We start from the raw sequence: 27,106 nt of genomic DNA, 5'->3' as shown, positions 1-27,106 counted from the left end.
CTTGAAATAAAAAATTTGTTCCGATTTGGTTGCGGTCAGTGACATTTTGTACATTTCTGTTGTTTTCATATTCGGCCAATATCAAAATTCAATCACTGGAAATGTTTACTTTCTTTCCAAATTTTAGATTACTGAGATCTGATTGGCTGATTTTTATTTTCGCGCATTCGGTATTTCGCGTGTATGAGGAATTCCACCAGCAAAACGTTTTGAAATGGAGCTGATATTTGATTGGTTATTTCTAGTCAATCAGATTGAAGCAAAATGGTTTCATTTCAAGACGTTGAAATATTGATTTTCGGGCGGAGTCAGTTAAATGACCCGATCTAGCGTCGAATTGACTTTGAACAGCAAAACATTCAAAACATTGAGTAAATTGCATGAATGTCTTTGTTCAGAAGCTATCGAAAACTAAAGGCGACCACCGCAAGAGTTTAGTTGAAGCTCTGTAACATTAGGGCACCCCGCTAGTATATGTTCAAAAGTTTTTACCCGTAAAAAGACTAAACACTACTTTGATGGGTTATCGTTAGTAACGAATCCCCTTTTTCAACGAATGAGGGGTGTTGTTGAGACGGTCATCTCAACCATGTCAGTTCCGGCGAGGGAGGGGTGTTGTTGAGACGGTCATCTCAACCATGTCAGTTCCGGCGAGGGAGGGGTGTTGTTGAGACGGTCATCTCAACCATGTCAGTTCCGGCGAGGGAGGGGTGTTGTTGAGACGGTCATTTCACTCATGTCAGTTCCGGCGAGGGAGGGGTGTTGTTGAGACGGTCATTTCACTCATGTCAGTTCCGGCGAGGGAGGGGTGTTGTTGAGACGGTCATCTCAACCATGTCAGTTCCGGCGAGGGAGGGGTGTTGTTGAGACGGTCATCTCAACCATGTCAGTTCCGGCGAGGGAGGGGTGTTGTTGAGACGGTCATCTCAACCATGTCAGTTCCGGCGAGGGAGGGGTGTTGTTGAGACGGTCATCTCAACCATGTCAATTCCGGCGATGGAGGGGTGTTGTTGAGACGGTCATTTCACTCATGTCAGTTCCGGCAAGTTCGAAAGCCATCTAATATTAACGGCGCATCGGTAGTCGTATAAATTGACTAATTTTTAAAGTTTTGCCTTTAAATTGAACCTTTGCAGCTCGCGGAAGTGAAATTATATGTGAGGCTTTTATACAAAATAATTTTTTTTTCTATAATTTAAAAAATATGAGTTGAATAAAAGTATAGAGCGTCCTCTGTTATACAAAAAAGAGGGCAGCCTAATTACAAATAGTTCTCGGTTAAAGGGAAATTAAACTCTAGTATTTGCTAATTTAAAAGTTTCGTGGTCAAAAAATGGTAATTGAACCTAAACTTAGTTTTGAGAAAACTAAATAACTAGACGCCATCTCACCAATTGCAACACGAGTTCTGATTTGAATATCTATTGACAAAATGACTGTCAACAAATAGCTCATCAAATAATCATGTGATTCGCCTTTTTCTTGCAAGCAAAATACGCATAGGGTACCATAATTGTCAAGAAGTTTTGAGCGAGTTAATTCTATTTATTCCAATAGAAAACGATATTGGCGTTGTTCAGTAATATTTTTCTTAATCAAAATTTCATCAATTTATTTGTTCCCTGAGTTTAAAACCATTTTCTGAAATGAATCAACAGCAGTTTAGTTTCCAGTTCGAGGAAACGTTATCCGACTTCACTTCGATAGAATCGCCCGAAAACGCGATAAGCAGCTGCAAAAAACTTCTCAAACTGCTCCAAGAACAAAGCGAGTCTGAAAATGCTGAAATTCTTAGCCGAAACATCTGTTCAATAATCCGAGAGCCGAACTTGCTTTCACTGATTCGATATGAGCTGAAGTTTTGCCATTTCGGAAAAGGCGAAGATGCCAGTGAGCACTTGTACTTTTTTGCCAAATTATTATTTATGTTGACAACCAATTCCGATCAAGTATGCGAACAGGTCAAAGAAAATGGTACTTTGACAACTGTTTTTGAAATATTGCAAGTTCAGCTTAACAATCAAGTTACCGATAGAATTGAAGAAAGTGCGATCATATTTTTGATTCTGTCAGTTTGTAAAATCCTTGAGGTTGCTCTAGATGCGAAGCAAACATTCTTCGAAATGAAATGCCAAAATCAAGTTGCAAAAATTGTTTCCTCGTCTGAAGAAAGCTCAAACATGAAAGTATTTACACTTTTGCTGCTCTCAATCGCAGCGGATTCGGACGAAAACAAATCGAAAGCAGTTTTCAACGAGCATTTGCCAGTTATAACCATTTTAATTAATAAACTGGAAGAAACCGTTCAAAACTCTCGACAGTTTTGGATCGAACATGTTGCTACTAGCTTGACTAAAAAACCGGCTTACCGTGCCGGATTTTTAAAGGCACTTTTGACATTTTCACGCACGGAGCAAAACTCGAACATACTCGTTCAACAAACAACTCTGCTGAAAAACTTGCCCCAAATTTTTGACATGAAACTGGAGTATATTTCTTACCCGGCAGCTGAGCTTGTGTGGGAATTGAGTTTTTCCAAACCAAATCGGAAACTGATTTGCGAAAACGAAGAGTTAATGAATCAGATCAAGGTACGCACAAATTGAAACCAATGAACCCACAGGGGAAATGGATTAAAGCGGGGAACAATTTTCAAAGGAGATATGATAGTTTCATGGCCTTGATAGTTAAGGGCAGGCATTTAAGTTTTTCTCTCGAAATTTAAGTTCATCTCGAAATAGGCATTTGGAAAGTGTTAACAACCTTTTTGTTGATTCAATCAAATTAGTTTTACACAAAAGCTTTCTCGGAGCACTTTTTGGAAAAAGTTAGTCAAGAAAGACGATTTTAGGAATTTTAAAAAAATACATATTAGTCAAAAATTGAGGTTCAAATGCGCGCGTTTGCTCTTCAAATTACATGAATTCGCGCTGAAGGTCCCAATAGAAAAAAATTTGGGTCATTCGTACAAATATTGATATGCAAAATAGTGCCTAGGAGGATACGTTAGATGGTCAGGGGGTCGAAACATTGAAGCAAGAGCATTTCCAACTCCTTAAACCTACTAGTGGTGCTATGCTCGCTCAATCTCCGTAAGTTGGCAAAAAAACTATGAAGTCGAATGCTTGAATTATAAAGAGTATTTATCGGCAAATATTCTCGGCCACTCAATAACTCATCATATTTTTTGGTCAAGCATAACATCATATAACTTCAATAATCAGCTTGTTTCGGTACAAATCGGCGCAAGCTAGCCACAAGAACCGGTCGGTAATGTCCTTGAGACAAATTTCTCTTTTTGGCGGTCAGCCTTAATCAAGGTTGAACCGAATTAGAACCAAAAAACAGTTAAAATAGGATATAACCCCAGTTTTTAGTATATTAATACATGGGCAAGTGGGGGGCTCGAACCTACGTCAACTGTTATGTCACACAAATAATTCGCGTTACGTTAGCTTAGGTCGCTCGGCCATTAAAGCTTGTTATATATGCAATTATACTCTTTTTTTTATTTGCATCTATACTCTACATTTGCGTTGCAACATCCTCCACCCTCCCTGAAGAAGGAAGAACCGGAGCGAGCTTAACGGTCGGCCGAGTGACTTCACGGGTTGCGGTCTTAACAAGGGCGGATCGGGCGCAACCGTCCTGTTCGTAGTTTAGCTTGACGATTCGGGCAAGAGAGTAGTACCGTCAGGTGGAAAGAATGATATCAGCGGGACCGATAAACGGAGAGTATGTGGCAATCCTGTTACTATTCTTAATAGGTTTGCCAGCGGTGAGTGTTTTTAAGCATAAGGTTGTTCCTAACACCTCTTCGGTGACTCGCCTACTGCTTAGTATGTCGTAAAGCACGCGCTTCACGCTTAGGACGAGGCGTTCCCAGGAGCTGCCATGATGGGGTGCGCCTGGCGGTTTAAATTTCCAAGCAACACCTTTGTGTGCAAAAATGTCCGGAGCCATGCCATTCCAGCTCTTGATGCAGGCAAGTAATTCTTTTTCCGCACCAACGATGTTCGTGCCGTTATCCCACCAGATTTTGCTTGGTGTACCACGACGCGCGATGAACCGTTCAATGCCCATGACACAAGAACTGGTGATCAGAGATGGTACAATCTCAAGGTGTACAGCCCTGGTGGTGAAGCAAGTAAAATGAAATCCCCATCTTTTTTCAGTGCTTCTGCGAACCGGAACGTAAAGCGGTCCAAAGTAATCCACGCGCGTATGATTAAAGGGTGGTTGCTTATATCCGAGACGTTCGACAGGTAAATCGGACATAATTGGCTAGATGGTTCTTGCTTTGCATTAACGGCATGTTACACATTGATTTTCGATAGTCGAAGCAACCCAAATATTGCATATTTTATATTTAAAACGGAGCGCATGTAATCTAAACCTTGATGAAAATGCTTGTGAAGGAGGCTGCGACCCAACAAACGAACTAGGGTATGTCGGGCGTCGAGTAATACTGGGTGCTTAGTATCAAACTCGTTATTCACTAAGCGCTCGATCCGTCCGGTGGAACGAATGATACCAGCGGGACCGATAAATGGCGAGTATGTGGAAATTTTACTACTATTCTTAGTAGGTTTGCCAGCGGTGAGTGTTTTTAACTCAACGGGGAAGGATCTATCTGAGCAAGATGAATCAGTTTGCTTTCTGCAATATCAAGTTCAGTGGCGTCAGTGATTCGTAAGCCCTTACCACAAAAATGCTTATGTGAAGGCAACATCCTCAACATAAAAACGACTACTCGTTTATATCTCGTAAAGGAACTGACACTTTCCCAATTGAAACCGTGTTCGGGATGTTTGATGGATGTGACATCGGTGACGAAGGAAGATGATGTCTCCAAGCAAATATCAACATCACAAGTATGACCCCTCAAACGAATTTTATTGATTACACGTTCCTCGGGTATAAACGGCTAATCAGTAGTCCTGAGAATGCTCGGACCAATAACGCAGCTGCTATCCTTGAGGGCTTCCGAAGAAATTCCCCGCGTACCGGTATCAGCTGGATTATCGCCTTTCAGAACATGGTGGCACTCATCAATAGTGGTCGATTCGAGGGTTTCGCCGACTCGATTAGCGACGAATACAGGTAATTTTTCAGTGAATTTTAGCCACTGCAAAACTGTTGTACTATCTGTCCACATCTAGACATGGTTAATGCTGACAGTAAGGGCGGTCAGTATATCATCTTTCAATCGTGTGGCGAGCAGAGCAGCTTGAAGCTCTAGCTTCGGTATAGATAGCGCTTCCATGGGCGCAACGCGAGCTTTACCAAATTTGAATGATATTTGAGTTTTGTGCGAACTCGAGAGTCGCGCACGCAAAAATCCAACCGCCTAAAAAACGTCCTGCGAGCTATCACCGAACATGTGGAGCTCAATTTGACCCACAGGCTCTGTGAAGTAACAACGGGGAATAGTCAATTGCCCTAAGAGAGGCAGACCGGAGTGCAGACCGGATCTCTTATCTCTTCCGGCAATTCATCTTCCCAACTTTGGCCACTGATTTTCCAAACATCTTTAAGCAAAAAACGGGCCCTAACAGTAAATGCAGCTATTAACCCAACAGGGTCAAATACAGAAGAGACAAAACTCAAGACGGTTCGTTGAGTTATTGCCTTATCGAGAGGACGATCCACGCATCTGCTGCCAACCAATATGTCTTTCACATGGTACCACTTAAGACCTAAGAAGTGCGATGATTGTTCCGCATCGTTACAATTTTCCCTGATGGTTGAAGACGAGGTTTTGCAATCCTCGGGGTTCATTGTTGAAGTGATTTCATCAGCATTACTGATAAATTTAGTCAAATTAAATCCTCCCAACTTTAGTAACGAAACCAAATTGCGGCTACCTTTAATTGCATGGTGGGTAACGTTCTCGAACGAATCCAAGTAATCGTCCATTTCATTCACGACTGAGGCGGCCTCAGGGTATGTGGAAATATTATCAGTTGCTGTTTTTCGCAACGCGAAATTGGCTCACGTACGCGAATCCCGTGCGCCGAATATATGGCGAGTGTACTGATGAACTACCACATCGGAAGTGGTATCCTACCGCCACAAAAAACGGAGTGAAACTTGATCGCGGGCGAGGACTCCTAGCTGGAGGAACATACCATCTATGTCCGCGGAGACGGCGTACTTGTGTTGACGGAATCACAAAAGTACAAAAATTAACATTTGGAGTAGTTCCGACCCACCAATAAGGACTTATTTATGGATGTGCCGTGAAACTTAGAAGCCCCATTAAGGACTCGGCGCACGTCACCCGGCTTATTCGAACTTACGACGGGATGATGCGGAAAAAAACACTCGCGATCGGAACGTTTACTTGGATCATGCGGTTCGACGGTAACGACATACCCTTTCCTAATGTCCTCTCTAATTGTGTCTGCATATCTTTCGCGCAGTTCAGGGTCTTTACTTAACCTTCTCTCCAATGTTTTAAATTGGGCGAGTGACGAATAATAGTTGTTTGGTAGACTGACATTACTATCAATCCAAAGCATAGGCACAATGTATCTTTCGCCATTGTGAACGGTTTCAGAATTAAGGATGGATAAAGCATGTTTATCCGCGGCGGAACGGGCATCGACTTGTTTGAAAGCACCATAAGATTCCAATTCGTACCAGGATTTTATCTGGTCGGTCAGTGAAAAATCTTCAACAACACACTTGAAACACGAAGAAGTAGAATTAACGGACGGCGACAACGGACCTTTTATGACCCAACCTATCGGTAGGCGAACGGAACACGGTGAGTTTTTATCATCTCCCAAGATGAACTCAATGGGTCTAACGGCGTGGTAGTAGTCTTGTCCGATAATAACTTCAACGTCTTCATACGTATATTGAGAGGGCTTAATAGGTGCTAATTGTGGATATTTATTCTGCAAATCAGCAATATTGATTAATTCGGAACCAATCCGAATATTGTCTTTAACATATGCACAGAGAGAAAATACAAAATCACTTTTATTCGGCTCGGAGGAAACTGTAAACTTGACCCTCTGAGTCTCAACAATGGTGGTTGAATTGAAACCACTAATTGACAAGTTAACGGGCTCCCCTACTAAGCCGAGACGGTTTACGAGTGACGAAGACACCCAGGAGTGAGTCGATGCACTATCACAAAGAACAAACGTCAGGAGACTGGTTACATCCGAGGATACACCAAGTGTTGCAATTGGCAACAACCCTTTGGAAGATTCAATGTCATGTACATCACTAACAGCGGCATGGGTGGAAGTGTTTGTATTCTCCTTGGATTTGTTTGTTCCAGCCTTTTTTGAATTTTCCGAGGAAATATTTTTTCGGCTTCATGGAGCAAGACATTATGTGTGCTATCACACTCTGGCCTCGGGCACGTTTTAGCTCTAAAACATTGCCGGAAATTATGATTGCCATTGAGGCAAGCGAAGCAAAGTTTCTATCCAGCTACGTATTTTGCTCGCTGAGTAGCATTCTTTTCCTTGAAAACGGCACAGTTCCACAATGCGTGAGTGCCCTTACACAAAACGCACGGCGGAAACTTAGACTTATCCTGAGCCTTATTAGTTACCTGGTTATTGGCTGCAAAAACTTTGGTTGTTTTTGGTTTAACTGGTTTCTCGTTTTTTGCCTTAGAGTTGAGTACACGCAATCTTTCATGCCCCTCGGCCTTTTCTTTCAACCACTTATTAAAATCTAAGAGTGTTGGTCGCTGCCACTTATGCCTAACAGTATGCATTGACCAAGCTTCCTTGAGGTTAGGCGGAAGTTTACTAACAGCTTGGTTTAACAGGTTAACACTCTTTAGATCATCGTTGAATGACACTGATTTGAAAACTGCCACGAGGCAGATATGGCAGAGGAGAGACTGATGACATTTTCCGAATTGTGCATCTTAAGTGGTGGAAAGGTACTCAGCTTGTCAAGAAGCGCGCCAACAATAGCGTGTGGTTGCCCAAACTTCCGTTGCAAGGTGGCCAGTGCATCTTTGTACATGACACCACTATAACTAAATTCCGCAATTGCGGTTTTTGGTTTTGCCTGTGACGAGCGTTTTTAAGTTTGTCAGTTTCGTATCATCTGTGAGAACAGCGGAATTATCGGTGGATTTAAACTGACCAAACCATTTGTGCCAGTTTAACGGGTTGCCGTCAAACTGGGCTAACTTCCATTCAGGAAGATGATCTTTGCGGCTATGCATGATTAATTCCGCCAGTTCACGAGCGGAGGGAGGTCGATCCGATGAACAACCTTGGTTCGGATAAGCAGAAGGCGGTCCGTAGTCTTCGTTGACTGGCTGATAATCAGTATTAATGTTATTGACAAAATGCCGAACATGTTGTGGATGAACTGCGGGAGTATTGAAATACACAGTCCCTCCACTAGTATACGGGGCGGCGGTTTTACACGGTGGGACAACAGTTGTCACATTATAAAAAATGCCTCCAGCATTATAACACTGAACGGGTGTGACTATTGTAGTTGTAGCTGCCAATCGCCATAAGTTTGTATCACTTGTGTAATAATCGTTGATGTTGGGTGACACAGTATGCGGTACAAAGGGATAGCTATGTTGCGTCTGATGTGGCGCTGCATGGCAATCAGGTGCCGAAAAGAAAACCGGCGATGGGTTTACTCCAGAAGATGAGAAGCCACCACAAGCAAATGCAGGTGACAAAGAAACAAAACCAGAACCGGTTTGTGCCGGTAACATTGGGACAGGTAATGATTCCGGTTGCCCGATGGCTAAACTACCATTAGTTATGTTTGAAATCATGGTCTGTAAAGGAACCGCAGACGGTGTTGGTAACACGTGTGCACTAGAGTGCATATTGTTAACTGGTAATGAAACAGATGGAACAGAAGCTTGCAATGGCAAAAAGCTTGCACTGCCAAATTGAGGCATAGCCCGATAACATAACTATAGATTCCAGGGTCACTCAATGCTGTGTGCTCATGGTGATGACTATTACTGGTATGAATTGCTTGAGCTAAGATGGCGGAAGTCGTCGGCTCTGACGAAAGGGTTACAGGAGTGAAGGCCAGCAAACCTGGCGCAACAGCACCGTCAGGAGGTGCCTGTGAACTAACAGAGTCTACCCAATCATTAGTTCGATCGGTTGCTACTTTTGAAATAGGTTGATTTACTCCTGTCGAGTGGCTTTCCACTGCATTCTCGCTAACCTCAGATGAACTGTTCTCGAGTTCAAACGCTTTCATTTCCATTTCAATCAGTTGCTTTTTATGACTTTCAGCCAAATGCTTTAGCTCCAGCTGACTTTTTTTGAACTTAGGACGGTTCTCCTGCTCTTTAAGTCTTATAGATACCTGATACTGCCTTTCCAGCTCCTCGTGGCGTCGTTTTACCAAAGCTAACTCATGCCGTTTCTCACTTGATGACATAGTGTGAGCAGTCGAGGTATGACGAGTGGAAGCAGATTTATCAGACTTATGTGACTCACGTTGTCTACTTTCTTAGACTTATCAGTGACCTTAGACCTGTTTTCAGATACTCGTGCTTCCGAATCTCTTGTTTTGTGCGAGCATGAGGATGTCTCAGACCTAATTTGTTGCAAAGATTCCTTGCTCCCTGTAATGCCAGGTGCTGGGAATGACGAAGGTTCAAGGCTCATCTTGTAACTCTGAGCTTCATGCATTACTTTATCTTTCATTTCGGTTACTTTCTTAAGCTAGTGTTCTTGCTGAGCAACAATTTTTCCAGGATTTTCCGTTTTTCCCGCTAATTTATTTAAGTGCTCATTGACGACAACAGCTTTTTCCAAAGCAATTTTTTATTTGTGAACAGCATTATCAATTTTTGCGGTGCGACTATTGTTCTCAATGTACTCAAGTAATAATGAGTGACCTTTAAGAAGCTCATTTTCTAGATTTAGACGGGTTTCAAATAACTTGCGTATCTTACTCTGGAATTTTTTGTCCATGTTTTTCACAAATTGACAATGTTCTACGGATGCTCACTTATCGAAAACAATCAATAAAATGAGATACTGTTTTGATACATAGTTAAATTGGCCTTAATATATCAACCTTAGTTTGCAAAATGGGTGAACTTGACGTCTCAAAGCTTCTGCCTGAAGCCTATTTTTTATAGCTTTGATGGAGGAGAGTCTTTAACTCAAGGGAAGGAGGCTGGTGAAGCTCTTTTCACTTCTCAATTAGTACCTGGTCCTTAGCCTTACGCTTAGAGATGAAGTCTTTCAGAACGAGAATACCTGTTGAAACTAAATTTTCCGCTATATCCTCGGTTCCGTTACGTCTACAGTATACGATTGCACAAATGTTTGTCCTATACCTCAATAACAAATTGACAAGTTGCTCACTACTCAGCTTACGGTTATTGTTGCTGCGGTGCCTATCTAGTTATTAATGGCGTCGTGCCAAATTACAAGTTCGTTATGGTGAGACAAGTAGTGATGAACGTAGTACTGTATTGTTTTCTGGGAGTCCCTAGCGTTGAAGTTCAAACTTAAACCTGGCTTTGTAAAGCAATCATCTTTGACGCGCTTCTGGGACGGAGCGGGAAGTTTTCGGAGCTTGTGATCCAAGGAACTATAGAATGAATACCATACACTTAGGGGACCTATGCGACGGCTATGTTACGCTTGAGTACCAATGGGATTGGAAAAATAATTAGGTCGGTTGAACTCCAACAACACACACGGAGTAAACCTGAGGTTGAAAGAATTCAACTTAAATCACCTAATACCACCGTACCTGACCACTTAACATTACTGTCACGCAACGAAGTCAAAAAAATCGGGCGGGAGAAACAGTTTTGATTTAGTTGAAGCGAACTGGCTTTCAGTTTCACCAAAACTTTTTTGGTTGCACTTGACACCTGTATGAGGGCCTCTGTCGTACTGCAGTTCTGTTCTGTGACTGCTGCTTCCGCCTCGGTTGCTATGGCCCTTCCTCTCCTCACTTCATTTACATCCAGCGTGGACTGATTCTGGTTCTCTTTCTGCAGCACTTGCTTACTCTGAAAATGATCGAGTGAATTGATATGTTGACTAATTGACTGTCTTGTACCCGCACATTTCTGTCAGTGCGGCTAGGCTGATGTGGTTGTGATATTTATTTTGGATGTAGGTCTAATATATGTGAGGATCTGATGCCTGGCACAGCAGTTGAGGACCTGATCTCCGTGTCCAAGTAGTCGTCTACTTTCACGTCTGGTCTATACGGGAAAATTGTACTCTGGTCGGTATTCGATGTCAAACAAACTGTTTATTATATTGTTTGGAGATATCCAAGAGAAGAAATGATTAGCAAAGTGAAAGTATTGATAAATTTAGGGTATTCCACTGAGTTGACCCGATTGACAATTACAAAAGGTTCCGTCGAATTATGACGAAAGGTCCCCTGTGGTGCGCCAAAAAATGATCGCTCAATCTCCGCAAGTTGGTAAAAAACTATGTAGTCGATTGCTTGAATTATAAAGAGTATTTATCGGCAAAAATTCTCGGCCACTCAATAATTCATCATATTTTTTGGTCAAGCATAAAATCATATAACTTGATTAATCAGCTTGTTTCGGTAAAAATTGGCGCAAGCTAGCCACAAGAACCGGTCGGTAATGTCCTTGAGACACATTGCTCTTTTTGGCGGTCAGCCTTAATTAAGGCTGAACCGAATTAGAACCAAAAAACAGTTAAAATAGGATATAAACCCCGTTTTTACTATATTAATACATGGGTAAGTGTGGGGCTCGAACCTACTTCAACTTCTATGTCACACATATAGGTCGCGTTACGTTAGCTTAGGCCGCTCGGCAATTAAAGCTTGTTTTATAGGTAATTATACTCTTCTTTTATATTTGCATCTATACTCTACATTTGCGTTGCAACAGGTGCAGTGGCCTGAATTTTTTAGGTCGAGATATTGTGAGGTACTTTCAAAGATATGTTATCAAGAGCTCAATAATTTTTGAGACTATGATTTCTCAAAAACTAAGATGTTTTATAAATTGTTTCATCTAATTTTAGGCGATGAGTGGCGAAGAGTGCAGTGGTAGCAGCGACTATGATCGAGAAATGGAGGAGATCGGGAAGAACATCATGTGGCAGTTGTGGATGGAAACTAAGATGATGCTATTGGCCACCAGAATGAGAACAGCGAAGATGAAGACGATGAACAAAAAAGGTAAGAAGCAAAAAAGGTAAGAACGAAGTAATCAAAAGTTTGACACGTTTTTCAACTAGTATTTCCAGTTGGAGGATGTAAATGGGGGGGGGGGGGGGGGTGTGATTTTTCTCCCCTCAGGGATTTGAACCCTTACCGACCAAAGGGTCTCATTTTAAACTATTTTACAACATCGGTTTTCGGTCGACCGGCCTTGAAATTTGCCCAAAAACGTCCGTTATTAACGGCCCAAAATTATTATTGTGTTTTAAAGAGGCCTCGGAAAAACATTTTAGTCGACCTAACAGGAAGTTTGTCAATTTTTGAAAATCCGATCCCCCACCCTCGAGAAAGTTCACCCTTGGTTCCTGTTTTTAAAAGGGAGTTAAAAGGGAGTTAAAAGGGAGCCTTTTGCTTTTATCGGCCAGCTTCAATATATTTCAAATCAACATTTTCTTTTTAAAACTGTAGTTTAGATTTTATGTTAGGTGTGAAAGAAGCCATTGAAAAATGCGAAAAACCAGATGAATACATTAAAAAGAAAAGACAAACGCCGAAAAAGATGAAGACTAAAATGAGACACGTACGGAATGTAAATATGAGTGAGGTATTGGATGACATAAAACGAATGGATTCGGAAGCGGGCAAATTTTCGGAGAACGGTAAGGCTCGTCTGTTTGTATATTTGCGAATTTCTATTCCAGTCGCAGATTCGAATATCTAGCCAGACCCATCTCCTAACCCCCCCCCCCCCCCCCCACCAAACGAATGAACTATATGACCACCAGACGGTCCAAACTTTTTATGACCTCCACTTTTGAGCAGTAAACGCTTACTTTGCAACGCTTACTTGAAATATTTTTTTGTTAAACATTGAGAAAACTTAAAAGGCAATTAGTAAATCGCTTAAACACAGTTCGTACTGGAAAAATAGATTTTCATTTCAAGACGAAGAACCGAACATAGTCAAAGCGGTGCGCGAAGAGAGTCCAGAACTGATACGGGACAAAAGACATCTCGTTCCGATCCGACAATCACACAGACCAGCTCCATCCTCAGTCCCGCAAACAAGCTCAATTCCTCCACCCCCACCTCCTCCTATGTCTACAGGCGCAGATGCACCTCCTCCAGGACTACCGAGAAGCGCATATGTGGGCACCGGTAATTGAATCTAAGTCTTAAAATTTGAATTTTGACTTATCGCAATCAAAGTACAGCAGAAACCAGTGATTCGAAGCCAATTATTTGACACCGAGAGTGCACATTTTTATGATACACATCACTTGGTCTTTAGCAAACCGTAAATAATAATAAAAACTACAGTTTTCTTAAAATTTTGAGAATGAATAATTAAAAATGAAAGAGGAGTTTTTTCCATCAGTTTGAAAATTACTGTGCTAAAAACGAACGAACAGTTACAAACTAGTTAAGGAACAAAACAAAGGCATTTAAATATAGATTGTATGTTTTTTTTTCAATGAACACGTCTTTGAACTTGTTGACGCTCAAAATTGATTTTTCGCGATGTGATTGTTTTGGTTCCTACTCTTTTGATTTTCACTCTGTTCATAGTAGTTGAAACGCTTTTTTTCAAGACTATTGATAAGTTTAAATCAAATTCATTGATTTAAAATTTGTTTAAGTTTGTTCTCGAATACCCAAACTCAGCGATTGAAATAACAATTTTTAACAAAAAATTTCGATATCACATTGAAGATATCGAATCCTTGAAATCAAATAAAAAATGATATTACACCTCTGATCATTTTTGCAATGTTCTGCGAGTTTAAAAATTGCCAACTTGACATGTTCTGTACTAATTTATGTGCAATTGGAGCATTTTATTTAGAATGTGGAAATCAAAATGCGAATTATTTATTTGTGGCAAATAACCCCACACAACAAAAGCGTTCTGAATTGAAATGAGGCTATAGCCAATCCATCGTTCCAACTTCCCGGGTTGACCAAAACTTCGTATCGTACAATTTCCATATATTAAAAACCTCTTGCCATACAATTCCATACGAAAGCATACGTACAGAAATCTGTATGAAATCTCTATGCTATTCTTTTTTCTATAAATTAAAATTATATGACAAGTACTTGTTTATTATATATTAAAGTTATATGACAAGCCATACAAAGTTTTTAGCGTTTCCTAAAAAAATATTACGGGACGTTAGGCGCACAAAAAATGATAATACGGAATGCAAAAAATTTTTTTTGGATTTTTTTTAGTACAAAATTTCATTTGCGGTTGAAAAAAAAAACTTTTTTTGGGGTAATTTCAAAACTGCTAATCTTGCAATTTCAAAAAGTTATTTTTGTCGCCATCAAAAAAAAAATGCTAGTCAGACAATTTCCATATATGGAAAATAAATGATCAGCTTTTTTTAACAAAAAGTTTTTCTTTTTTATTTACTCCAATACACCGAATTTTACGCCAAAACAAGAAAATTTGATAAGCATTATCGGTCTATGGAGGTCAACCCGGGTTCGTGCAACTCAAATTTTTGCACTTGTTCTTTGATATATGTATTTCAGTATTTTCTTTTCCCAAAAACTATTCAATATGGACTAAGGACATAATTGAACATTCAGGGCTTCGCCCTGATATATGAGCAGCCTTGTTGGGTTTTACTGAACACCTCGTCCTTAATTACCGCACTATATATTGAACTAGCTCTTAGTTGTTCAATAATCTTAATTGTTCCGCACTTGCTTTTATTTGAAGCCTAATGTTTTCACGTCGGTGCTTAGCTCTCAATCATACAAAGTTGAAGTCTGTAAAAAATTTGCAGCATCCACTTTCGAGTGTTGTATTCATTACAAATCAGCTATTTCTGGATTACAAATCAGCTATTTGTATGCGGACCAATTTTACATCAACAGTTTTGCTTGTGGGTTCTGTTTTTTTTCTTCCCTTTTTGAAGACAGTGACGGATTATTTGTGCTCTTGGTTGTTTTTTTTCTGCAGACTTATTTCGAACTTTTGTCTAGCAATTTTTGACGGTCTTTTTTCTATATCAATTGAAAACTATTGTTTTTTTTAGCTCAAATTTAAAAAATATATATTTCAGCTGTGCTTGTTTTTTGTAAAGTTAATGGGGTCTAAAGGTTGCCATTTTGGCCAATTTGGGACTAATAGCGCGTGATAAACTTCGCGCTTTCAACGCACAAGCGGAGATTTAATCTATTTTAAAACTCGCTCCACATTGATTGAAGCTGTCTATTTGCCGCAATTCTTTTGTTACTACGAGCGAAGTCTGTCACTTTGTAACTCAAATGGCGTGTGGGAAGATAATTTTCAAAAAAATCTCAAATTAAAAAAAAATTCTGTTTTTTTGAAACATCCATCAATTTTGATAAGGCAAACACTGCTCCATAGACCTTAAAGGGCAGCCGGAACATTCAGGGATTCGCCCTAATACGAGAAATTTTGTTCCACTTACTCTTGATATTGTTCCAAGGCTTGTCTCCGGATTCCAGGATCCTGCAGTTTGTGCTAGTACTGGTTAATTTAATCAGAAGAGTCAATAATGAAAAAATAATCAAACATAAAGAACTTCAAGGTGACAAATGCTTAAAATTCAAAACTCAAAAAAGTTATTTTTTGTATTTGATGAAATTAATCTTTTCCAGTTGTCTGTTGATTTGTCTGTTCTTATATAAATCGGTTTTCATAAAAATTATTCCGAAAGTTTTTAGGGTGTAATTTGTTTGAATGTTCAAAAAGTTTTTTTTACAATCATTAATTTTGGGAAAAACACATTTTTGCGAAAGCTTATTTGATTTAGTGAAATGGCAGGCAAAGCATGGCCGATGGGCGATTAAAGCATGGTTACTGCAAGTTATTTTTTTAAACAACGCAACAGTCTACCCTCCCTCATTTCTGGTAAAAGGGAAAAAATTGTTGTTTTTCAAGAAGAGAAGCTGCACTTGATTCCTATTGCAAGCTCAGTTGAACCAGCTCGACCATCTCCAGTAACGGTGGAATCTCTAGATGTGATCACCAAAACAAGTGAGGCAGTACGCGATCCAATTCAGCCAAAACTCCTCTCCTTGACCGAAAGCGACGATGACTCCCGTGGATCGGAAGACAAGTTGCACTTGGTTCCTATTGCAAGTTCAGTTGAACCAGCTCGACCATCTCCAGTAACGGTGGAATCTCTAGATGTGATCACCAAAACAAGTGAGGCAGTACGCGATCCAATTCAGCCAAAACTCCTCTCCTTGACCGAAAGCGACGATGACTCCCGTGGATCGGAAGACAAGTTGCACTTGGTTCCTATTGCAAGTTCAGTTGAACCAGCTCGACCATCTCCAGTAACGGTGGAATCTCTAGATGTGATCACCAAAACAAGTGAGGCAGTACGCGATCCAATTCAGCCAAAACTCCTCTCCTTGACCGAAAGCGACGATGACTCCCGTGGATCGGAAGACAAGTTGCACTTGGTTCCTATTGCAAGTTCAGTTGAACCAGCTCGACCATCTCCAGTAACGGTGGAATCTCTAGATGTGATCACCAAAACAAGTGAGGCAGTACGCGATCCAATTCAGCCAAAACTCCTCTCCTTGACCGAAAGCGACGATGACTCCCGTGGATCGGAAGACAAGTTGCACTTGGTTCCTATTGCAAGTTCAGTTGAACCAGCTCGACCATCTCCAGTAACGGTGGAATCTCTAGATGTGATCACCAAAACAAGTGAGGCAGTACGCGATCCAATTCAGCCAAAACTCCTCTCCTTGACCGAAAGCGACGATGATTCCCATGGATCGGAAAAGTTGATAAGTTTATTTTTGTTGATTCTGATGCGTTTGTAACCAAAATTTTTAACTGTTTTTGTTGCACGATTTGCTCTATTTACTGCAGTTCTCAAAATGCCTAATTTTTAGGTTTTCGTCACACCACGCACAAAAAGAACAACACTTATTGGAAAAAAAAACATGAAAAATTTTTATGTAGCTAGTCGGAAAGAATATAGTCGGAACATTCTGTGCTACTTGCACAGTAGCCGGCTATCCTTGTTGTTAAGTTTGTTAATTGACTAAATTTTTTTAGCGTAAGTGTGGAAGATATTGACGAGATAATAGGCAAGGACATTGCGCCGATGATACTCATAGACGACAGTCCTAAACACATAATGATCAGCTACTCGTGGTCGCAGCAGAGTGTTGCTCTGAAACTGAGAAACAACCTGCAGAAGAGTGGAATCAAAGTGTGGCTAGATGTGGATCGCATGCAGGTACGCTATTATAACTTTTTAACCTTTTTTCCAAGTTCTTTCCGGGTCTTGGGCAAACATCCGATACTTCGAAAATCCGCCATGTCAAATATCCTAATTTTTGTAATAACTATCTAATAATATGGCATAAGAATTGCAAGGACGTAGTTCATTTTGTCGTTTCCGATTAACCCGATTGTCGGCTTAAAGTAGCCGAGGAATGACATTCCAGAACATGCATATACAAGTTAGAGTGATTTGCTTTGCGCCCCAAAACTGCTACTTTTCCTCTTTCCGCTTGACAATAGCAAAAAAGTAATCATTCCGGTAAATTCGTATTTCTTGATTCGTTGTTTTCCGATCAGTAAAATTTCTCCATATATTAATTTCCTTCTATTAGTACCATAGCAAGCATCGCAAGTGATTATTCTGTGGATCACTTTCCGACAATTCCTACCCATGGAGAATTTTCTTTAAAAAATTTTGCAATATCCAATATGTTGTAGCGCAAATGTAAGCGAGAGTATAAATGTATATAAATGTAAATGCATGAGAGTATAGAATTGAACCAAAATGTAAATGCATATAGGGACAGTAGCCAAGCGTATAAAGGGTGCGTCCCGGCGGGTTCGGCGCCGGTTGGAATCCCGACTAGGTCATTTCCTTTCTAGAGCTCAAATATGCCCCGAACTTGATGGGACGCTCCGTAACCAGGTTCGAACCCTCCAAAACCTATTTTAACCGTCTTTTTGCTCTAATTTGGTTCAGCCTTGATTAAGGCTGATCTTTGAAAAGAGCAATTTATCTCAAGGACAAATACTGGCCATTTTTGCAGCTTGCTTTGAGCTATGCAGATGTTTATGGCCGATGTTACCGATGTTACCGATGATAAAGTTTGTTAAAAATTATTGTTATGTTTTCAAATTTCCGGAGTTATTTTGCCGATAAAATACTCGTTGATTCAAGTGTTTAAAAATTGATTTTTCACGAAGTGTGGAGATTGACACGCACATTTTGGCACCCCACAAGGGACACACATATGTTCAGTAGCGAGTATCCCAGCCACGATTACGAAATCTAGTGTGCCCATCCCAGCCTCTGACACACAACATTTAATCGGAGAAAAGCGAGTATCTCAGCCACGATTACGAAATCGAGTGTATCGACCAGGACGAGTGTATACTTCACAAAGTGTGCAGACGGCACGTGTGAGTCAAAAGTCGACAAAGAGTCTGTAATGACAAGTGACCGGGCTGAAGAATTGGCTGAAGAACACAGGAAAAAACTGGCAGAAATTGAGTTGAAAGGGCTTGAGTTAGAGGATGAGTTGTCGGAAATCAGCGAGAATGCTGAGGAAAGTGGTTTAACTCGAGTCTCTCCACAACTAACAATAGACGAAAAGGATCGTACGCGTCACTGGGTCGAATCTGTTGACCACAATCAGCCTGACTCTGTTGTAGTTTCCAATCAAGAGCAGCACGTTCGTTCGACAGCTCCTGAGGAAACTTATCCTGCATCAACAAACAACATGGTCTCATCAAGTTTCACAGGAGTGAATAATGTCCAGGCAGCTTCTAGTGATCCAAGATTGTATTTCAGTAACCACATTTACGGACAACGACATAATTTGTCAATTTTGGTCCAATCGCAGATTTCCGTTAACAATCCAGTAGGGTTATAGCAGGTCATTCCACCTGTTTATAATAATTTGCCTCAGCAAACATTTTTGTCCACTCATCCAGTGCTAGGCAACCCAAACACAGGGTCAGTAGTCCCGGTAGCTTCTGAAAATCATTTTGCTCCAACAACATCTGCAGAAGTTCCTTCTGTTGTAGCACCGTTCTTTCCTGCATCAACATCAATTAATCAGGTTTTAACAAGCACCTGCAATTAACATGTAGCCGAACAAAAACTTTGCTTTGCGTGTTTACAGAGCAATCACAATATTCGTGATTGCAGCAAGGCCAGAAATTGCCCCAAGCCAGATTGTGAAAGCACGCACAACGTGCTCTTACATGGAGCTGAGAAAATTTTCCTCTTTAGGATACTAAAAGTTCCCCGGCGTCAGGTAACGCAAACACTAAACATGAATCGACTAACAGTGCCGTCGGCGATATTCATAGCCAGGAGTCAACTAAAGGCCTCCTGCCAGTTGCATCACTCGCCGTCTTTTCGGATGCGACGATTACTAATGCCCTATCTCTTTGCGATAGTGCCTCCACGCACTCATGGGTATCCGCCGATCTTGTAAAACGTCTCCATTTGGTTGGGATTCTTTTCGAGCTTTTGTTAAGGATCATATTCGCATTGGATCGGATAGCATAAATATTCCTGAATTACAGGAAAAATACCCGCAGTTGGCTCCGATAAAACCTATACATTATAAGTATGAGGAAGTCGAAATGATTATTGGACAGGATTTCTACAACGCCATAAGACCCGTTGAGTACCTTCTGGGGGAGGACTCTATTTCACCGTGCGCCGTACGCTTTTCAATAGGTTGGGTTCTAAGTGGTCCGTTACTGCCGTCTTTTAATTCGAACTCGTCTTGGTTTAAGTGTGTTGTCGAAGACATGTCTCTTGCGGACCAAATTAAAACTTGGTATGAGTTGGAGTCATATGGAGCCTTCAAGCAGGTAGATGCCCGTTCCGCCGCCGACAAACGCGCTTTGTCCGTTTTGAAATATGGAACTTTTAATGATGGTGAGAGGTACATTGTACCAATGCTTTGGAACGGTAATGAAAGCACTTTACCGAATAACTATTTTTCCTCCTTAGCTCAATTAAAGTCTTTGGAAAAGAGGCTAGATAAGGATCCGTCGCTCCGTGAGAAGTACGCCGAAACAATTAGAGAAGATATACAAAAAGGATATGTCTTAACCGTTAAGGCCAAATCACGAGCCGATCGTGAGTGGTATCTCCCGCATCACCCGGTGTTGAACCCGAATAAACCCGGTAAGGTGCGCCGAGTCCTCAATGGGGGCATCGGGGTGTCATGGCGCTTCCTTGAACAAATCTGTGTTGGTTGGCCCGGACCTCCTTCAAAACCTCATTTTTGTACTTTTAAGTTTGCGCCAGCATAAATACGCCGTTTCAGCTGACATTGAAGGGATGTTTTTACAGGTTGGAGTCCGCGAAGAAGATCAACCTTCTCATCGTTTTTTGTGGAGGGAGGACCCCACATCAAGTGTGGTAGTTCACCAATATACGCGTCACATTTTTGGCGCCCGTGACTCGCCGAGTTGTGCGAATTTTGCTTTGCAGAAGACTGCATCGGATAATCAAGCTGAGTACCCCGAAGCTGCTTCGGCTGTTGTCCAGAAGTTTTATATCGATGATTATCTGGATTATTTTCAAAACAGGGATGACGCTTGAAATTAGGTAGGGATTTAGTCTCGTTGCCTAAACTAGGTGGGTTTCATCTGACAAAATTCGATATAACAACCGCTCTTGATCCGGAAAACCGTGAGTCCAATTCCTGTGTTAAAGATATTCGTACGAGTCCAGACCAGTCGTTGCATGTTCTCGGTCTTAAGTGGGATCACGTTAAAGATACCTTAGTCGTTAGTAGAGGGCTTGATCGTCCATTAGACAAAGCAATCACCCAGCGTACCGTGTTGAGTTTTGTTTCCTCTGTTTTTGATCCAATTGGACTAGTGGCTCAGTATACCGTGAAGGCTCGCCTTCTATTAAAAGATATCTGGCGAATCAGCGATCAAAAATGAGACGATGATCTGCCAGAGAAAAACAAAAAGCAGTTCCTTGAGTGGCACTCAGGTCTTCATTTGTTAGGTTCTCTGACAATACCTCGCAGCTATTTCACTGACCCTTTCGACCGAATAGAACTTCACATGTTCGGTGATAGTTCGCAGGATGTTTTCTGTGCCGTCGCTTTCCTTCATGCGCGACTTGCTAGCTCGCATCAGACCGAATTAGTCTTTGTGTTTGGCAAAGCCCGCGTTGTATCTATGAAAGCGCTATCTATTCCAAAGTTAGAGCTTCAAGCGGTTCTTCTTGCATCCCGCTTAAAAAAAAAGAAATTTTTGAAAGGTCTTACTTTCAAAGTTACGGATATTTTCATGTGGACAGATAGTACCACTGTTCTTCAGTGGCTTAATTCCTGTAATAAACTACCGGTTTTTGTTGGTAATCGCGCTAGCTCGCATCAGACCGAATTAGTCTTTGTGTTTGGCAAAGCCCGCGTTGTATCTATGAAAGCGCTATCTATTCCAAAGTTAGAGCTTCAAGCGGTTCTTCTTGCATCCCGCTTAAAAAAAAAGAAATTTTTGAAAGGTCTTACTTTCAAAGTTACGGATATTTTCATGTGGACAGATAGTACCACTGTTCTTCAGTGGCTTAATTCCTGTAATAAACTACCGGTTTTTGTTGGTAATCGCACTGGTGAGATTCTGGAGTCTACTACCACTGATAAGTGGCATCACATACTTAGCGGTGATAACCTAGCTGATACTGGTATACGAGAGATTTCTTCGGAAGACCTCAAGGAAAGCAGCAGGGTTAATGGCCCTAGTATACTGAGAACGACTGATTGGCCGTTCAAGCCCAATACAAGGGTTATTGATAAAATAAGACTCAAAGGACCATCATGTGATATCGACATTTGTCTGGAAAATTCGTCAAATTTTGTCGTCGATGTTTTGACAGAAAGAAATCTTCCCTTCGGAAAATGGAAGAGATTCAATTCAGTTGTAAAATACAAATGCAAAGTAGCATTTTTGTTAAGATGGCTGCCATCCCATAAACATTTCCGGTCGAGTATATTAGAAATTACAGACCCATGTGAAATGGATATTGCTGAACAGAAGCTCATTTACTGTCCCAGGGTGAGGTGAGACATTCCCTAGTGAGCTGAAACTACTAAGATCCGGTAAAGTGATTATGAGGAATAGTATTATTCCAAGTATTCGCCGTTCATTGGACCAGCTGGCATCCTTCGTTCGACTGGGCGCATCAGCCGCTTGGTTAATTCCGATTTTGATAGCAAGCATCCGATTATACTTGAGTGTTCGTTATTGGTTAAACACTTGCACGTTAGGAATTTACATCAAGGCTTGGATTATATGCGTGCGGTGGTTAATTTGAAATACGTTGTGTTGAGTTTGCGATGGTTGCTGCGAAACATTGAAAATACTTGCGTTGCGTGCCGAAAACGCAAAGCGCAAACCGTAACTCATATTATGGCTGATCTGCCCATTGAAAGGCTGGGTTACAAGCAACCTCCTTTCTCTAACACAGGTGTCGACTACTTTGGGCCGTTTCTAGTTCCAACCCGGAGAAGTACGGAAAAGAGGTGGGGTTTTTTGTTCACCTGCCTCACCACTAGAGCGGTGCACATTGAAGTGGTCCCCTCGCTCGACACAAGCTCAAGCTCTTGTGTGATGTGCGTGGAGAGGTTTATTGCACGTCGCGGCACTCCGACTACCATCATGTCCGACAACGGCACGAACTTTGTTGGCGCTCAGAAAGAGCTATTAGCTTGCGTTGAGAGTTGGAACAAGCTGGCACCCACTGTTTTTTTTCAGAAAGGGAACAAGTAGAAATTCAATCCACCCAGCGCACCGCACCATTGTGGCTCCTGGGAGCGATTAGTGTCAAGCGTGTTTTGTATGACATCCTAGGCAACAGAAGAGTAACTGAGGAGGTTCTAAGAACCACGCTGTGCCTTGTTGAGCCTTCACTTAACGCTAGACCGATAACAGCCGTTAGTTCCAATCCGCTAGATCTAGAGGCGTTGACCCCGAATCATTTTATCCTTGGTCAACACGCAGCGAGTTTTCCGTCGCTAAGTTTCGAAGAAAACTTTGACCATAAGAAGCGGTTCGCCAGAGCGCAATCACACGCTAACGCAATATGGACACGGTGAATGTGGGAATACGTTCCTTCCCCCAATGGGAGGGCAAAGTGGCACAACCAGTCAGACGTTAAGTTGGAAGCCGGCGACTTGGTTTGGGTCATAGAGCCTGACACTCCACGTGGACATTATCCACTCGCACGTATTCTAAGACTGAACTATGGCAAGGACGGATGCGCGAGATCCGCCGACATAAAGACCGTTACGAGCGAACTGACCCGCCCGACCGTAAAGCTTGCTCCCGTTCTTCCTTGTTTAGGGGTGCAGGATGTTGCAGCGCAAATCTAAGCGAGAGTATAAATGCATATAAATATAAATGCATGAGAATAAAAAATTGAACCAAAATGTAAATGCATAAATGCATATAAGGACAGTAGCCAAGCGTATACAGGGTGGGTCCCCGCGGGTTCGGCGCCGGTTCGAATCCGGACTAGGTTATTTCCTTTCTAGAACTCAAATATGCCCCGAACTTGATGGGACGCTCCGTAACCAGGTTCGAACCCCCCAAAACCTATTTTAACCGTCTCTTCGCTCTAATTTGGTTCAGCCTTGATTAAGGCTGACCTTTAAAAAGAGCAATGTGTCTCAAGGACAAATACTGGCCATTTTTGCAGCTTGCTTTGAGTTATGCAGATGTTTATGGCCGATGTTACCGATGTTACCGATGATAAAGTTTGTTAATCCTTTATGAAATTTGCAAAAGATTTTTTGCAGCTTTCTATTCACTTCAACTTTATACTTGTCCGCAAGATGAGAAAAAAAGAGGAAAAGCTTCTATTCAAACCAATAACCCTACAACTTCATTTTCAAAGTGTTTTGTGATTCGATTAGAACATTCAAAAGCAAGCCGTTCATTTAAAGAAAACATTTTTTTAAGTTATAGGAGACTGGATTTTCCCCCCTGAACGTGCAGAAAAAGTGCAAAAAAAGTTTTGCTCATTCCATGACTGTTTTTGACATGAAAGTGTTCTGATTTTTTCATGGGTTGTTTCAGTAGCGGATTTAAGGGGAACATGCCCCCCCTTTCTCAAGGATTCTGCCCCTACCGGCTAAAAAGGTCGCCAGATCCATTTTTTGCTGACTGACTCCAAATATTATTAAAAGCCGCCTTTGGCCCCAAGATACACTAATTTTGAAGAGAGAGCGCTCTCCAAAAAAAAACAGTTTTTCTGGTCAACATTTTCCAAAAAGCGCCCTAAAACGTCTTTTTTGGCCTGTTTTTCAAAAAACTTTGGAGTGCTCATAAAATGAATTTGAACGACCTAAAAAAACGTCCACAAAATTTTTGAATACCTCCACCCTCCGAGAAAATCCTAAAATCGCCTCTGGAGTTTGTTTACCACTAAGACCGACTTGCAAGGATTTTTGGTTGGACTTTAAACCCAGTCCTTCTCTTTCATTTTTTATTTGATAATATTAGTGAAATTTGATAAAATTGTTGATACTGAATTTTGGCGGTGTTGAAAACCTAGCTTGCTTTTTTTGATAGCATGTTGATTCTTCTTTAATTCTTCATTCGAACCGAAAAAACTTCGAACTACAATAAGTAACATTGGTTTTCAGAATTTTTTCAACTCCATATACTTCGCGAGGTTTGTGAAACGCATAATTTATATGCAGTTTGGCTTAATATATTCTAATTCAATACATGCAAAGCTAGTGTGGTTGCCTCTAGTGCTACATTCCAAATTTCTAATTGCAAAATTCAGTTCTTATGCATTTTAAAGCTCCAAGAACTTTGCCGCTTTCTTACTCGTGTGTGCGAAGCGCAGCTTCGCTTCTGTGTAAAAATTTGGGATAATTCCACATAACCCAATAGTTTCAGTTTTTCCATACATCCCAATAAAATGACACTAGAACAGCTATTTTTTTCGTGGTTCGAGTGGTATTTCAAGTTCCAAAAATAATTCTGTTTTAAAGAAAAATCTTTTTTTTTGTTTTTTTTTTGAGCGACTGGAGGTTAAATTTGAGTAATCTAGTGAAGTAGTTGAATATTTTGTAATTTCTTCTACTTTTCTAATTTTTCGTAAACTGAAATTATATAGCCCGGGTTGACCAAAAATGCTTATCCTACAATTTCCATATATGAAAAAATGCTTATCCTACAATTTCCTACAGTTTCATAGACTCAGAAAATTGTAAAAAAAAACTTCTAGGACAAGCATTTTTTCATATATGGAAATCGTAGGATAAACATTTTTTCAAATATGGAAATTGTAGGATAAACATTTTTTCATATATGGAAATTGTTAGATAAGCATTTTATCAAAGATTGAAATTGTAAGACAAGCATTTTTCACATATGGAAATTGTACGATAAGCATTTTTTCATGTAGGGAAATGGTAAGATAAACATTTTTTGAAAACTCAAATGAGGCTCAATTAGCGTTTAAAGTTACCCATAAGACGTGCAATCTCTGAACAAAGAAGAGAACCAACAGAAAAATCAGAGGGTTTTAGAGGTTGGAACCTCAAACTCTTCATTATCTGTAGGCGAATCTCCTCAACTCTTGAGAGAGCAACATTTTCCTAAGCCTACTCCTAGTTGAACCAAAACCATAAGGGAGGAGTTGTTGGAAACACTCTCCAAGCATACATACTCCAGTTGTGATCCACAAGTTCAAGCAAGTTCTGTCATCAGAATAAATTCAATTCCTATAAAAAACAAAATTTCACATGTGCGAGAAAACAGAAAATATTCAACACATACGTAATTAAAGTTCACTGATTGGATTTCTGATCAAAGTTCAGAACTTCTACACGAAATGCAAAAATATCAAATTTTAAGGCCACCATCGGAATCATATATGAGATGACTGGGTCAGAAGTCAGCCAAGCTACGGCGCTCTGAAGCAGAAAACGGCACTGATTTACAATGTAAAATAGGGCAGTAATGTGCTTTTCGGCGTCATCGATTGGCTGTTTTCCGACCCAGTCATCTCATATATTAGTCCGATAGTGGCCTTAAAAGTTGACATTTCTGCATAGGTCAGATTGCACAATTGAGCTGTTATCATTGGAAAACTGTATGATTAGCATTTTTCCATACATTTGATGTAGGAAATTGTAAGATAAGCATTTTCGATGCGGGGAAATGTAAGATAAGCATTTTCGGTTTATGGAGGTCAACCCGGGAGGCTATGTATAATTTTTTTTGATCATGTGGTACTTTTTTTCACGGAGCGTATCGCCGTTTTGTATCATTGTTGTTGTCCCGACTTTCAAAGAAAGTGAAAAATTTTTATGCGTGGCATCTTTTTGGTTCAGTCAATTTCACAAAGAAGTTTGATGATTGCGTGCGGATTGATCCTGAGCACTTATTATTATCAAGAGAGCAAATCTTGTTGTTGTTTAGGGATCCCTCTGCGAAAGAATGGCCGAGGCGGTTGAGAACGCGTACGCCGTCATAATTTGTTTGTCAGAGCAATACCGAATCAGCCATAACTGCAAAGCGGAAGCCACTTACAGCTTCGAACTACACAAACCGCTCATACCAATCATCGCCCAACAAGGATTCTTCCCCACAAGCGGGTGGCTTCGGTTCATGGTTTCGGGTATACTCTATTACGAAATGTTCGATACACAGAAGTTTAGACAGAACTTCCCGAAAGTGCAGAAGTATGTGAAAAGTATTTACGGTCTATCTGATAATGATAGCTTCGATGAGGCAGGAACAGGGAGGGATGATACGATTACGTCATCAGTTGATGATGACTCATCGCAACAAGATGGATCGAATCAAGCTTCAAAATTGACAAAATCTCCAAAACTTTCAGATAAAGACAAACGATACTGTCAAATTATGTAATCCGCAAATCAAAATTATTAATTTAAATTAGAACTGTATCATTATTGAAATGGA

General features: G+C 40.8%; 3 protein-coding genes across 4 annotated transcripts in view; 2 read left to right on the top strand and 1 right to left on the bottom strand.

Annotated features, from left to right (window-relative positions):
- Positions 1 to 27,106, top strand: part of LOC134852943 (nicotinamidase-like) — a 484,331-nt gene that overhangs the window by 69,569 nt on the left and 387,656 nt on the right. The gene's annotated exons all lie outside the window — the stretch shown is intronic.
- The window catches only part of LOC134852940 (uncharacterized), a 343,687-nt gene that overhangs the window by 133,896 nt on the left and 182,685 nt on the right, over positions 1 to 27,106 (bottom strand). The gene's annotated exons all lie outside the window — the stretch shown is intronic.
- On the top strand, positions 1,593 to 27,106 carry LOC134852939 (uncharacterized). Of its 2 annotated transcripts, XM_063868814.1 has the most exons (7): positions 1,593 to 2,591; positions 12,012 to 12,168; positions 12,636 to 12,809; positions 13,096 to 13,308; positions 16,073 to 16,931; positions 17,210 to 17,393; positions 26,600 to 27,106. In XM_063868814.1, exons 1-7 carry the CDS (start codon positions 1,647 to 1,649, stop codon positions 27,050 to 27,052), a joined length of 2,985 nt encoding a protein of 994 aa, XP_063724884.1. In that variant the 5' UTR covers positions 1,593 to 1,646; the 3' UTR covers positions 27,053 to 27,106. The 2 variants fall into 2 exon arrangements, with proteins under 2 accessions (XP_063724884.1, XP_063724885.1); XM_063868815.1 differs by lacking the exon at positions 12,636 to 12,809.

The sequence above is a fragment of the Symsagittifera roscoffensis genome, chromosome 8 (genome assembly GCF_963678635.1).
Source record: "Symsagittifera roscoffensis chromosome 8, txSymRosc1.1, whole genome shotgun sequence".
NCBI lineage: Eukaryota > Metazoa > Xenacoelomorpha > Acoela > Convolutidae > Symsagittifera > Symsagittifera roscoffensis.
This window is presented reverse-complemented; position numbering and strand designations above follow the sequence as displayed.